Source organism: Acinonyx jubatus, chromosome B2 (assembly GCF_027475565.1).
Source record: "Acinonyx jubatus isolate Ajub_Pintada_27869175 chromosome B2, VMU_Ajub_asm_v1.0, whole genome shotgun sequence".
In the NCBI taxonomy this organism is placed as follows: domain Eukaryota; kingdom Metazoa; phylum Chordata; class Mammalia; order Carnivora; family Felidae; genus Acinonyx; species Acinonyx jubatus.
In genome coordinates this window covers 105,637,132-105,651,589 of record NC_069385.1, presented here as the reverse complement: position 1 = coordinate 105,651,589, position 14,458 = coordinate 105,637,132, and the positions used below count along the sequence as shown (strand labels likewise).

At 44.5% G+C, this 14,458-nt stretch overlaps 1 protein-coding gene across 7 annotated transcripts in view; it reads right to left on the bottom strand.

Annotated features, from left to right (window-relative positions):
• The window catches only part of ADGRF5 (adhesion G protein-coupled receptor F5), a 99,411-nt gene that overhangs the window by 18,551 nt on the left and 66,402 nt on the right, over positions 1 to 14,458 (bottom strand). For all 7 annotated transcript variants that reach the window (XM_015071163.3, XM_027057608.2, XM_053222710.1 and 4 more), the window contains exons 8-11: positions 13,475 to 13,617; positions 9,535 to 9,756; positions 8,382 to 8,585; positions 1,506 to 1,676 (exon numbers count right to left, since the gene is read on the bottom strand). In XM_015071163.3, the coding sequence (XP_014926649.3) occupies positions 1,506 to 1,676; positions 8,382 to 8,585; positions 9,535 to 9,756; positions 13,475 to 13,617 (740 nt within the window). The remainder of the gene's footprint in view (positions 1 to 1,505; positions 1,677 to 8,381; positions 8,586 to 9,534; positions 9,757 to 13,474; positions 13,618 to 14,458) is intronic.

Sequence of the window (14,458 nt, the reverse complement as noted above, 5' to 3'; positions counted from 1 at the left end):
CATGGATTGCTGTGTCCCTCCCCCTGCCCTGATTGGCTGTAGGGATCTCAGGTAGAGATGCCTTTCTACAGTTTGGTGGTTTCTGAGAATGGAAAGGTAGGAACCATGGATCCACGGAACCATGAATCTGTTCCTCTTGATTCTCAGGTGAGCTCCAAACTACCGGACCAGTGGTTTTCCGTGAAGTCTAAATACGTTTCTAAGACAGCCTGAACCGCACATGATCAATACAACTCAGAGTCAGAACTGGAAGTGTATAACTGCTCCCACTATAGACAATTGCAAATCATTGCTCAAAAGACCCCCGAACTCATCCATGGCAGTAATGTTTTCAGATAAACATAGTCTTGATCTTTGTAAAAATGCTAAGTCATAAGAGCAGAAAATGTGAATGAGACTAATAAGTATTGTTCATATGAACCTTTCTCCAAATTGTTCAAAGGGGTCTGATGATTGACCTAAGTAGTTTTTCGGGTTTTTTTTGTGTGTGTGTGTTTTTTGTTTTTGTGAGATGGGTGGAAAAACAAGTTTGACCGCCCCTTTTTTTGCCGATAGGGGTGAAGTTATCATGTTTTATTGTATGGGGAGAAGAAATGACACTTTTAAGAGGCCTAACTCAGTCAAAAGGCTAAAAACGACTCATGACGACTGTAAAATAACCACAAAGTATCAGATTTTTAAAGCTTTCTGCAGCATCCTCTCTAGAACAGGTGGAGTGGGAGAGAAGGATGCCAGAGCAGGCGAAGGGTGGTAGGCAGTGAGCCAGGCTACTGGAAGGGAGGGAGGATAGGATTATGGGGGGAAAGGGGAAAATTAGGGGCGCTACCCTCATTAGAAATTCAGGGATTAAACAGAACTAATCCACTCCTGAAACTGTATTTCCCAGTTCACACTCTGCTTTATCAGCACGATGCAGGCCTTGGCCTTCCCTGCAGCCATGTCTTCACAGCCCCATCCTCCTTTCTTTTAAAGACTCCATCTGAATTTAGTTTTTATTTTTTTTAAATATAACTTATTGTCAAGTTAGCTAACATACGGTGTATACAGTGTGCTCTTGGTTTCGGGAGGAGATTCCCATGACTCATCGCTTACATACGACACCCAGTGCTCATCCCAACAAGGTGCCCTCCCCAGCACCCATCACCCATTTTCCCTTCTCCCCATACCCGCCCCCCCCATCAACCCTCAGTTTGTTCTCTGTATTTAAGAATCTCTTATGGTTTGCCTCCCTCCCTCTCTGTTTGAAACTGTTTTTTCCCCTTCCCTTCCCTTCCCCCATGGTCTTTGTTAAGTTTCGCAAGTTTCACGTAAGAGTGGAAACATGACTTCATCTGCATTTAAATGGTAGACAGGGAAATCCTCTTCTGTCTCCCGTTAGTGATTTACCCCTACCACACCCCCACTACCAGGGGAGGCCCTGTTTGATTGCTCCTCGATATTCCCAGGGGATTCATGGCCCTTGGCTTGAGGGGCAAAGCCAAAGATCCCAGTGAAGGAGTCCTTACCCACAGAGGTGAACGTCACTTCTATGCTCTTACTGCCTCTGGCTCCGTGCTCGCTGATGAACTCACACACATAGGTGACCCTCATGCCACCCAGGCTGCTTGGACACTGTCTCCCGTCGGCCTTGAGGGTGTATCTGCTGCAGCCGGAATCTGTGTCTGTTTCAGGGTTTCCTGCAACGACACAAGCATTTTGTTTGTTTGTTTGTTTGTTTTGCTATCATCGCTGGGTGACTATTTGATTTAGGAGCAAAGAGGCCAAATCAGTGCCGAGGAGTTATTATTTAAGTCAGCTTTCTTCTTTTTGGAGAAGGAGGATTGTTACGATGGTGACCACTTACAAGCAGGGTAGTGTTGAGAAAGTCACTAGACTGCTCTGGGCAGAGAGAGAGAGAAGCAAGGTGTTTGGATATGATTTCAACGGCAAGGAAAAAAGATGTCAGATTATTTAGACTATTATTATTGAAAGGAGAAAGAAGCCTGGAGCCTGTGATATTTGTCTCGTTGGAGAAATGTTTCATCATGACGTGTACCCTCTTACTAGTCTGTATGTTTCCGTGGAAGTTGCAACTTCATGCTTTCTCAGGTTACCAGCTGTTTCCCCTTCAAAATACCTCCCCTGCCTGAGGCATCTGGGTGGCTCTGTTGGTTAAGCGTCTGACTTCAGCTCAGGTCACGATCTCATGGTTTGTGGGTTCGAGCCCTGTGTCCAGCTGACAGGTCCGAACCTGCTTCGGATTCCGTGTCTCCTCTCTCTGTCCCTCCCTGGTTTGCACTCTCTCTCTCTCAAATATAAATAAGCATTAAAAAAAATACCTCCTCTTTCACATTTTCCTTTCCGTTCCCAAGTTGCCATCCCCGCCATCTTTACTTCCTGTTAACGACTCTCTAACTCCCTCCCTCCTTCCATCCCTCTCCTCCCACCCTGCCTGCCACCACATCCTCATCAGGCTTCTTCAAATACTGTCCAATCTTCCAACAACCAAGGAAAACGATAAGCTTTCTGATAAGCTCCAGCATAAATGCATCTTTTCCAGCCTTGATTGGATGACCACTGATGTTTGAAATGCTCTGATTAATACATAACCAGCTTTCATCCCCAGTCCCCCAAATGTTCCGAACTCCAAATCGATCTCCATCTTCCCCCACTTGATTGGATGAGCTCCAAGCTCAGAGGCACAAGCGTCAGCTCTAAGGCTCACCTCTCCACTTGGCCCTTGAAAACCCACTTCTCCCAACTCTCCCAGGACCTCATCCTATCCTTTATCTTTTTCCCCCTCCCTTGTGACTTGAATTTTCCCTCCTGTTCTTTCACATCAACCAACAGATCTATGTAAGCCCACGATTCCTATTTTAGATTCTATATGTGGATGGCTCTCGACTCTATCTGTAAGAGAAACGCTCTTGTTGGAAACTCTAGAAACAGATTCCCAAGCATCGATTTCACATCTTAGGTACCTCCAACTCAACATGTTCAGTTAAGAGCTGACCTTTCTTCTCCTGGACAAAACCTGCACATATTCTGTTTCTTCTCTTGCCATTGGCAGCTCCCAGAATTAAAGGTCTTAAAGCCATCTTTAATTACTTGCATTTCCTCACATTCCACTCCCACTCACTTGTAAACATCTTCTGGCTTATTCCTCTGAAACATCTCAGAACTGTCTTACATACTCCAAACATGGTCACTTGCCCAGGCCCCATTTTCTGTTATCTGCCAATGACATCTGATTATAACTGGATCTCCATTTTCAGTTATTTGCCCCTTCAATCCATTGGCTACACTACCTTAAAATTGTTTTTCTTTTTTTTTTTTTAATTTTTTTAATGTTTATTTATTTTTGAGAGAGAGACAGACAGACCACAAGTAGGGGAGGGGCAGAGAGAGAGGGAGACCGAGAATCTGAAGCAGGCTCCAGGCTCTGAGCTGTCACCACAGAGCCCGATGCACGGCTCGAACTCACGGACCGCGAGATCATGACCTGAGCCGAAGCCAGACGCTTAACTGACTGAGCCCCCAGGCGCCCCCAGAGACAGGTTTGATTGTTACAACTGGGGGCGCTACTGGTATCTAGTGAGTGGCGGCCAAGGATGCTGATAAACACAGTACAATGCACAGAACAGCTCCCCTCAGCAAAGAATTATCCGGCCTCCAATGTCACGAGTGCCGTGGTTGAGAAATCCTGCGTCACGCAACCAAACAAGATTTTCCTTGAAGAAAGATTCTACCGTTAACTCAGAAAACCACTGCTGTCAACCAAAAACCCAAAAGCAGCTGCTTGCTGTTCAGGGGGTGGGGAGGAGCAGGGAGAGACACAGCATTCGTGAGGCTGACACAAGTAGGTACAGAGAGAGCAGAGACAAGGCTCCGAGGAGATGGTAAACCCAGAAAACACAAGCAGGACCTCTGACCAGCAGCCTTCATGCTGTGTGTCATCCAATACCCCGAGCTCTGCCCCTCAGGGTCCTGCTCGGAAGGTACTGAATGCGGCAAGTTGGTGCTGGGTTTTCTGGAGAACCGATGGCATCCAATTACAAGTTAGCATCTCAAGGCTAGCTGCTTCCCACCGAAGAATCCCGCCGCACGGAGGAAAAGTGAGGGCCTGGGTTTTAGAGCGATCGTTGTTATCAGACCATAGCTCTTGTGGCAGATTCGGTGTATTCGACTCTGTTTTAAATATTTACATTTATCATCTGGGTTTTTCTCCCCACAAAGTTTTGTAAAAATGGGTAGCGTCATCACTATTTAACAGATGAAAGTGTGATCAGTGAGGTGACCTGACTTGCCTGGCGTCAGGAAGAGGGCACGCGGCAGAGACGGGATTGCAGCTTTCTGGGAGTAGGTTATAATCGTCCTGGAAAGCACGGGTCATAAGGAGGATTTTTTCAGGACAGACGACTTGGCTCAAGTTCTCTCTTTTTCTTGTACTCAATTCTGTGGGCGTTCCCACAAGCAGAGGAATCACTATTGAAAATCGGATTTGAGGGGCTCAGTCGGTTAAGCGTCCGACTTCGGCTCAGGCCATGATCTCACGGTTTGTGATTTTGAGCCCCACGTCGGGCTCTGTGCTGACAGCTCGGAGCCCGGAGCCTGCTTTGGACTCTGTGTCTCCCTCTCTCTCTCTGCCCCTCTCCTGCTCACGCTCTGTCTCTCTCTGTCTCAAAAATAAATTTTAAAAACATGAAAAAAATTAAAAATAAAATAAAATCGGATTTGTCCATGGCATCTGTAGGAACACATAGAGAAACACAGAGGAGGAGAAAGAGTAGTTGCTGAGATGGGGCATCCCTTGCTACTCTTGGGGAGACACGGGGCAGCACACAGAAAGCCTCCGTTTCTCATGTGCAAAATGAGGAACTAGGCTAAAGACACGGTCCTCACTCCCCTATGCCCAACAAAAGTTCCTGCAAAATTCAAGAAAATATGCCACTGCCTGGATCCCAAACCCAGAGATCCTGACACGATTGCTCTAGGGTAGAGCCCTGACAGCTGGTCTTTTTCATAGACACCTGGGGTGACCCCACGTGCAGAGGAACGGAGAACACAGCCACCCATGATGCTATCTGCTACTTCCAGCTGCTTCTCTACATAGGTCTTGCCTCAGACCCTGAAGCCAGCCTACCTCCAGTGGCACGTCATGAAGGGACTCCAAAGCCACAAGACTGATTTCTACTCAGTAAAGAAAAACAACCAGCCTCCCTTCTTTCTCTCTCACTGATGCCCTGTTTGGGTGCGAAAACAAAACAACACAAACAAAACACACAACCCCAAATAAAATCCATTTGGGGCAGCACACAAGCACACAGAATAATACATGCTTAAACATTTCAGCAGAGCAATCAGAAGAAAAGACACAAGGAAGGGGACTGTGGAGTTTAAAGCTGTTCCCTCTAACGTCATCCAATGTCTGTCAGCCAAGAGGGAGCTGGCTCTTATAAAGATTCAGTTTTTTTCTGAATACTCCGCATGGTGATGGGCCACTGGATGTGGCAGGCAAGGCCATGAAGAAGTTTATGAACTCATTTGGGAACGGCTGTAACTTGTGAGCCAGGAGGGAATTAAGGCTCCCATTTTTTTTTAATGTTCATTTATTTTTGCGAGACGGAGAGACAGAGTGCGAGCAGGGGAGGGGCAGAGACAGAGGGAGACACAGAATCGGAAGGGCGGCTCCAGGCTCCGAGCTGTCAGCACAGAGTCCGACGCGGGGCTCGAACTCACAAGCGGCGAGATCATGAATGAGCCAAGGTTGGACGCTCAACCGACTGAGCCACCCACGTGCCCCATGGCTCCATTATTTTTTTATCATCACACCACATAAGAGCCACAGTGAGGCTACCAGGTCTGTTGCTCGTCACTTCCCCCAGCCTGTCAATCCGTTTCCATGCAGGCCATACAGGCCGCCTAGACGCTGCACTAATAACAATAACTGTGAGTACCTTTACTATTACCAGCGGCAGGAGCAGTATTGATGCTCTTACCTCTGTACCGTTACCATTTATATCATCAGTTGCTGCCTGATGAGTTGAAAAGCTCCAAAAAGCCCTCCGCATTCTACGAAGACCCCCTTCTTAACGCTAGAAATTCTACCAGGCTGATCACTGTCTTGCTGTCTTATCCCTTGGGTTTTGAAAATGAAATGCACCTGTTTCTGACATGAGGCAGTACTTTCAGTCCCACCTGCGTTCCAGTGAATTATTTTGCTTGACTGTTTCCTACTGACCTTGACAGATGGGTGCTGACGACCTCGTGGAATTTGGAGACAGAGAGAGAGAGAGAGAGGGAGAACTTCAGGAGCGGGGCACGGGGAGGGAGGCAAGGTGCTGAGGGCAGAGGCTAAGTTCATCAGAGAACAGACAGTACAGGTCCCCAGGTGGCCAGCCCCGTGGCAGGAAAGCCATTGTTCTGCAGTCGGACCGGCACTGGGTATCAGGAATGTCTGAAGCAGTGGCGGCCACAGAGAGGTCCCTGTGCATCTGTACCACAGGCTTCCTGGTTCCTCTGCCAGAGGGCAAGGTTTTTCACCTCTCAGAGTTGAAAGCTTATGAAGTCAGCACCAAGGGAACTTTGCAAGGTCTTTCTCCCATCTGGCAATTCCTCCAGGGTGCCTGCCTGCACCTCCTCTTCCTGAAAAATCAAGGAAGTGACTAAACGTATCATGTGTCAACATTTTCAGCAGTCACCAGATGCCTTTCCCATTCTTGGGAGTATTTAAAGTGAAATACAAATGGGGCAGGTGAAATGTGCTTTGCAAATAGATGTGCTCAGGAAAAGGTGCATGGAAATTCATCATCGTTTTGTCTTTTTTTTTTTATAACTTAATATCGTCTGGTAGCAAAGGCTTTGTAAAATAGAGCCTTGCCATGCTGATGGGTAAAACCACATTTTACTTTAATGATTTTTTTTAGTTTAAAAAGGAACACATAAAACTGTCATTTCTTAAGGGAAGGACTGGATCTTGTTACATGAAGTTTCTAGACCAAAAGCAATCTTCTGCTTCAGAACAAACTCTGCCAGATCAGCCGACTCCAGCACTGGCTCATCAGGCATGGGAAAAATAGTTTTGCCAAGGTAAACACTGGTCTTGTGAAATCAGACCTGAGGTGAATCTTTTCCTTCTTTCTTTCTTTCTTTCTCTTTCTTTCTTTCTTTCTTTCTTTCTTTCTTCCTTCCTTCCTTCCTTCCTTCCTTCCTTCTTTCTTTCTTTCTTTCTTTCTCTTTCTTTCTTTCTTTCTTTCTTTTCTTTCTTTCTTTCTTTCTTTCTCTTTCTTTCTTTCTTTCTTCCTTTTCTTTCTCTTTCTTTTCTTTCTTTCTTCCTTTTATTCCTTTTCTTTCTTTCTTTCTTTCCTTTTTCTTTCTTTCTTCCTTTTCTTTCTCTTTCTTTCTTTCTTTCTTCCTTTTCTTTCTCTTTCTTTCTTTCTTTTCTTTCTTTCTTTCTTTCCTTTTTCTTTCTTCCTTTTCTTTCTCTTTCTTTCTTTCTTTCTTTCTTTCTTTCTTCCTTTTCTTTCTTTTCTTTCTTTCTTTCTTTCTTTCTTTCTTTCTTTCTTTCCTTTTTCTTTCTTTCTTCCTTTTCTTTCTCTTTCTTTTCTTTCTTTCTTTCTTTCTTTCTTTCTTTCTTTCTTTCTTCCTTTTCTTTCTTCTTTCTTTCTTTCTTTCTTTCTTTCTTTCTTTCTTTCTTTCTTTCCTATTGTGACAAACTTGAATAAGTCATTGTAGACCTCAATTTCCTTATTTGCAAAGTGGAGGCAAAAAAAGCCAGCGTCAAGTGTGTGATCAAGGTTAAATACGATTAAAAGTGATAACAGATTTTCAAAACTGGTTAATCATAAAGTGTTATACAAAACAGAGTCTGTGTAGGGTATCAGAAATTGACGTGGAACAATTGACAGACACACAGGTCTACACAGAGAGATTTTAAAAAGAGAGAGAGAGAGAGAGAGAATTAGGTAATACTGAAGGATCTGAATACAGAGGTGGAGGCATGAGAAGGACAGACACCAGGAGAAGAGACACAGAAAAGAGAAATTCCAAGTCAGGCTCCAAAGCAAAGCCAGTGACCTCATCCTAAGGTCTTTGCTGAAGATGAAGAGGAGAAAAAGGTGGGGCAAACTTTTGTACAAGTGGGAGATACTATGGTCCAAAGTCATCAGGTCTTCTCTGCCAGGATCTTGTCTACAACCCAAGCATGACAGTTATATGCATATATTTTTGGAATGTTCTAGAATAGCGAAGCTGGAGCTGGCATCAAGCCTAGTACTTTTTCACAGTGTGAAGTTTGGGAAAAAACAGCCGTCTGACATTTCCTCTTCTACCCAGTGCCTCTCCCATTTTTACTTGGCCAAGAGGCAAAAATGTATATGCACAAGGGCATCTAACATCCTTACCTGGAATGTTTATTTTCCCCTGCTGCTTCCATTCTACCGTGCTCCAATTAACGTTAATCTCGCTGCAGCAGTTCAAAGATACAGGATTGTTATCACACGTCACCTTCATTTCTTCAGTTGCCAAAATTCGGATGGGTGTAACATCCATTTTTTTTCTGGACTCATATTCAAAAATATCTAATGTCAGCTTGCAAATATATTCACCTGCATAGAATATACAAATGCATTTTTTAGGGCCATGTATATGTATTTCCTTAGAAGAATGATAGCCTCGTCTCGTGTGTCATGACAGTATTTCGCCAAACATCGTTTGCAAAAGCATCCAAGGCTTGCTCTAAACAACCCTGAAGACACATTCAGGAAGTGCAGAAAGTCAATGCAGATCATTTCTGATGCCGCAAGTTAAATGAGTAGAGAGATATTCTAAGGAAGGAGCAGAAATCTCAGTCTTTGCTGGTAAGAAAAAAAATGTGTGGGGATGGAAGAGGTAGCAAGGAGAGTTAGAAGACTGTGGATGATTTGGGTGTTCTATTTAACTCTGCGGCAAAATCAGAATCAATAAAGATGAACAGGACCCGTGGGTCTGCAACCCAACTTCTCAGTCAGCGAAAAAGAGGTGCCCGCCCCCACTGCCCCATTCACATCTGGGTTACAACGGGGTTATTAAATTCTAGAATGTCAGGTTTCAGACTTCTGCTTCTGTTGTTTTGGGGGAAGGAGAGATTACAACAGAATGCAAGAAAACTGGGCAGGGGGTGATGGAGGGCGATGGTCCTGACGAGGGTGGTAGTTTCACAGGTCTATACATATGTCAAAACTTGTTAAACTGTTAAACTGTACAAGTTTTGAGTATGTACAGCTTATTGTATGTCTCAACAAAGCTCTTTAAAAGTTTTTGAAAATTAAAAACAAAAGTCAGCTTTTCCTCTCACTTTCTAACTCATAAGCCCTTGGTAAATGTGGAAACCGGTTTTTGTCTCCAATGCTATCTATATTCGCTTACGCATATGCCATGGGATTCATTTTTAATTTTGAAAAGTTGAGCCTGGTGACTTCTTTCCAGAGAGGAAAACACCATATACACATTCCACGCCTTGTTTCTTTATGAGTTTTTTTTTCCTTTCCCTGCACCAGTTATTGGATGAAATCCCACCTGCGTCCCCCTGAGTGATGTTGTAAATAGTGAGGCGCGATATCGAGGTCATGTTGTTGAGCACGAAGGTGTAAACCGAGAATCTGCTGTTGTTCTGGATGTCGGAGTGCCTTTCGACATGGTGCCAGGACACGTTAGAGGACAAAACTTCAGTTTCACACATCAGAGTTACCGTGTCCCCTTCAAAAATGATTTCTGGCACGATGGTGAACTTAGTTTCATCTGGAAACCCAAAGAAAAGGTAGTAAGATGCCAAGGCAAATGAATGTAATTCACGCTACCCACCGGACGCCCCCACCACATGGGTCCGTAGTGCTGTCTGGAATGAGGCAACACATCTTCCTCATTCCATGCCCGGATAGCTGGTGTCTGAGGCCCAGAGACTTACCAGCTGCCAGATACCGGGGACATGGCTTCCAGTTTGGAATCTTTGCACAATGGTAGTAATGGAAATGGTAGTAAGAACCCTCAATGGTAGTAACAGGAATTTCAAAGCTCTTTTCAAAATTTCAAAGAGTCTGGTGGAAAATTGCTCGTTTGCTGCTAAAAAAGCCACCCCAGCTAATTTAAACATCAAGCTTCTTTGCTACTGACTCAATAATATCAACAGCTTCCTGCTGATAACAAATACCCCACACCACTGAATGCTCTGTCCTATGTCTTTGATGAATTATAAACAGGGAAAAAATAATTTCTTGCAATAGTCTGTTAAGTTTTTTTTTTTTTTTTTTAAAGACTCAATACCCACAAGCCCGTAAGAAAGAGAGCTTGTTAGACATACAGGTCCAGATTTGAATTTTGGTTCTGTGCCACACATAGCTGTGTGGCCCTAGGGAATTTACTAAGCCTCTCTGAGCCGCAGCTCCCTTGTCTGGGAAACGGTAGCAGCAAAAGCTATCATGGGAGGTGATCTGGGGGAATGGTACCTATTACTGTTTTCACAGTAAAATTCTGGAGAACGATGGCATGAAGTCATTTTACGGGTAGAAATAAAACACAACATTTACTATTTTTGTGCGTGTGTTTTATGGCTGTCCTTTGCTCACACAACATGCAGTTTATGCCCTGTAAGCCGTGTTTCTTATTCTATGTCCTTCATGAATTCCACGTGTTGAGGGAATCAGAGGGGCTGGATAAAGAAGCTGTATGAGGCCTCTTTTACACAGGCGTCAGGCTCAGGCCAGACCCTTTCCATATTGTAAACATGGGACCAAAACACCGTAAAATTAATTTGGGGAGCTATGATGTTCCAGTCAAAATGTCAAGGTATCTAAATATTTCTTATCTCTTTTTTTAGGCTCCTGAATTAAATAAGATTTTAAAATATCACATTGAACTGTTAAGAAGCCAGGCCTTCTGTGAATATTGAATGTAGTGAACGGACTCTGAAGTCATACAAACTTATGTTACTTACTCTGTGTTCTTGAGCACATTCTTTACCCTCTCTCAGCTTCCATTTCCTCACCTATAAAATGGAGATAATAGTACCTGTCTCACAGGATATATGAAGACAAAATATGTGTAACCCTCTGGGCTTAACACAGGAAAGACACAATAACAATGTCTCTCTTCATTATCATTGTCGCCAATAATAATGATTAGTAAGACTGCTAGTGGAATGTGGTTATGTGGAATTGACCATAAATCTATCGGCAGTGATTAAAGGAGCATTCTGGTTAAGTAATTAACCAAACATTAATTATATTGAAGATTAATATACCACCAAATAAATGGAAATGTTCTGAACATTGCCCTGTGCCCTTTGTAGTTCATAAAGGTTTAAAATAAGTTCCTGATACTCATTCGTTTGGCTCTTTTTCTTTCTGGTTCTGTTCCTCTCCTCTGCCTCCAAATATAACTATAAGTTAAAAACAAACACCCAGTCACTTGACCTTCTGGATATTTGTATTCTAGGTAAATACCACCAACACTATGGAAAGCAGGATGATGTCTGAGCTCTCCCGTGGAATTGCACATGACATAAGTTCGTGTTTCTTGGTCTGAGTCCGTGCACATCCCAGGATCATCCTGGATGTAAACCCTCTGTAGAAGCAGGGTCAAGTGCCGTTCACAATGGCTTCATTGCTCTTTGGAAGAATAAGGCACAAACTCCAAAGTGCCTTTGTGAACTGCATTGTCAACACCATGTTTCTGGACTGGCAGTCAGCCACCAACCAGTAAAACTCATTTAAGTGGCTGACTAACCTCAACACAACTGAAATTTGGAGGAGAGAGTAATCATAACCAAAGCTTACCTCTGCGAGAGGCCGATATTGTCCTCGGCCCTCAGAACCATAAATACAGGGACTTGTTCAAGGCAAAACCTGTGTGGGTTGGGGGGGTGGTGTTGGGAGTCAGGCAGGGGTGGCATGGCTGGCTGCCTTCCATGGGAGTCTGAATTTTAGGCCACTCACTCCCCTTCCTTCAGTTTTCCAGTTTTCACCTGTGTCGTTGCCGCCTTATTTATTCCAATTGCTATTTTTCTTTTCTCCTTGCTTAGGTTGCAGCACTTTCTTACCACTGTGCATATCTCTTTTAACATTTTGTTTTTGAAAATGACCTGGCATCTAAAACTACCGGAGAATGTAAAGACGAGCAGTGTAAATCTGTTGTGGGGATGGCCTAACCCCTGTGCCCTGTCTCCCAGAGGCGCCTGCAACTGACCTTTCAGAGTCCTCCCCGAATGGACCCAGCGTGGTTCTGAAGAGGCATAGACTTTATTCTGGAACCATGTACCAGAATTATCTAGAACATCTGCCTCCAAATTCCTGCCTGTCGAATCTCTGCCCAGCTGGCTCTCTCCTTTCTATTTCCCAAGTGACAATAGGTCCACCCACCTGGTAACACACCAGAACACAACTCTGTACCCATTTGTAAAATGGGGGAAAGCATCTGAAAATCCCAGGATTTTCACCACTGCTCTATGGGATCCAAAGCAGAGGTTCTCAAACTTTCCCACACGTTAGAATCACTTGAAGGGCTTGTGGAAACACAGATCACCCTGGTTGGTTGCGGTGGCCCTAGGAATTTGTATTTCTAACAAGTTCCAGGGGATGTTGATGCTGCTGGTTTGGGGGGGGGGGCATACTTTAAGAACTACTTCTCTAAAATAACAGTAGCAATTGTTTAATATCAATGCATTTCATGAATGTCCCAACCCCACTCCAATGTTCGTTTTGGGATGTTTTGGGACTTTTTTTTTTTTTTTTGAGAGCAAGAGAGAGAGTGGGGGAGGAGCAGAGAGAGAGAGAGAGAGAGAGAGAGAGAATCCCAAGCAGGCTCCATGCTTTCAGGGCTCTGTCCTGATTACATGAACCACGAGATCATAACCTGAGCCTAAATCAAGAGTTGGCTGCTTAACCGACTGAGCCACGCAGGCGCCCAGATGATGTGGGACTTCCGATTATGTGTTTATTTTTTTATTTTTAATTTTTTTTAACATTTATTTATTTTTGAGAGACAGAGCATTTTTGAGTAGGGGAGGGGCAGAGAGAGAGAGGGAGAGACAGCATCTCAAGCAGGCTCTGGGCTCCGAGCTGTCAGCACAGAGCCCAACGCAGGGCTCGAACTCACAGACTGTGAGATCATGACCTGAGCTGAAGTGGGACGCCCAACCGACTGAGCCACCCAGGCGCCCCCAGACTTCTGACTAAAAACGAAATGAAACAAAACAAAGCCCTCCATCGACCCGGATGGCTCTGGGACCCTCCTGCAAAATCTCTCCCCACTGCAACCCCTTTCCCAACTGCAGTGACATTAGCCTGGTTGGCAGGATCTGTAACGGTGCCTCAGACGGGAAGCCTCTGTGCCAGGAACCAGACAGCCTCTCCCCATGGAGACACTGTAATGTAATTTCCTGGTTTTAAGCATAATGATAAATACCATTGCTATAGCTAAATAGAATCCATGTATAGGAAAAACGTGGAGATGTCCTACTTACTGCTAGTAACTACTTGAAAGGAATTGTAGTCCATTTTGTAGGTCTGATTAAGGTTCCGCATTACTTGATCATTTGCTTTACGCATCAATTCAGGTGATGGTGTTGTAGTCTTGACCTCGTATGTCACAACCACACTTCCGGGCCTGCATGGAGACCACTCAGTTCAGTAAGGCAGTAACTGACCTGGAAGAGTCTAGATCCTTATGGTTTATTTACATGGGAAAACAAAATGGCAAGCACAGCCTGGGTACTTTTTATCTTCAAAGGTTCACTCAAATCAACCCGGTTTCAGGCTCTAGCTGAAAGCCTGCGACAAAGGCTTGCACACTCAAATGTCTGCAGACAGGTAACATAAGTGAGCAAAACGGCTGGATGGGAATGAGTGAAGTGAATCACACAAGTTGGTCATAGGGTCACAGCCACAGTGCAGAGACTGTTGTCACACAGCCATGCTGGCCCGAGGTTACCAGATATGCTGAATGTCAACTGAAGCAGAATCCCGAATGTTTCTGTGAACATTCTTCGTTGTTAAAATTGGCATCTAACTTTTTGAAACACTGTGCATACCTCCTTAGGGCTGCCGTGGAGCCCAACTCCAGGCGGAGCCATTTACATAGCAGCGTGCAACTCTGTGCCCGTGGCTGGCTGGACAACTTTTCTTGAATAAAGGCATCATGCATGACATTCTTTCACTTTTATATTTTGGAACTCCCTAGTCTGTGGACTTATCCCTTATCTGTTTGCAAAACCCCTGCAGGCACAGAATAAACACAAGTCTTGGGCTCATTTTCCATTTAAGCAGGTATATCTGTGAGGAGCGAGTTTCCGTTCTCAGTATTGCCTCCCTCTTTGCGCCCTACCAATCGAGCATTGTCTCCACCTCTACCAAACTGCTCTAGATGATGCCCCTCTAATGGGTTGTTTCTTCTTCACTAATGTAGTGGTCTCTGCCGTTGGGTAGGAATGACCCGATTACAGCTTCTT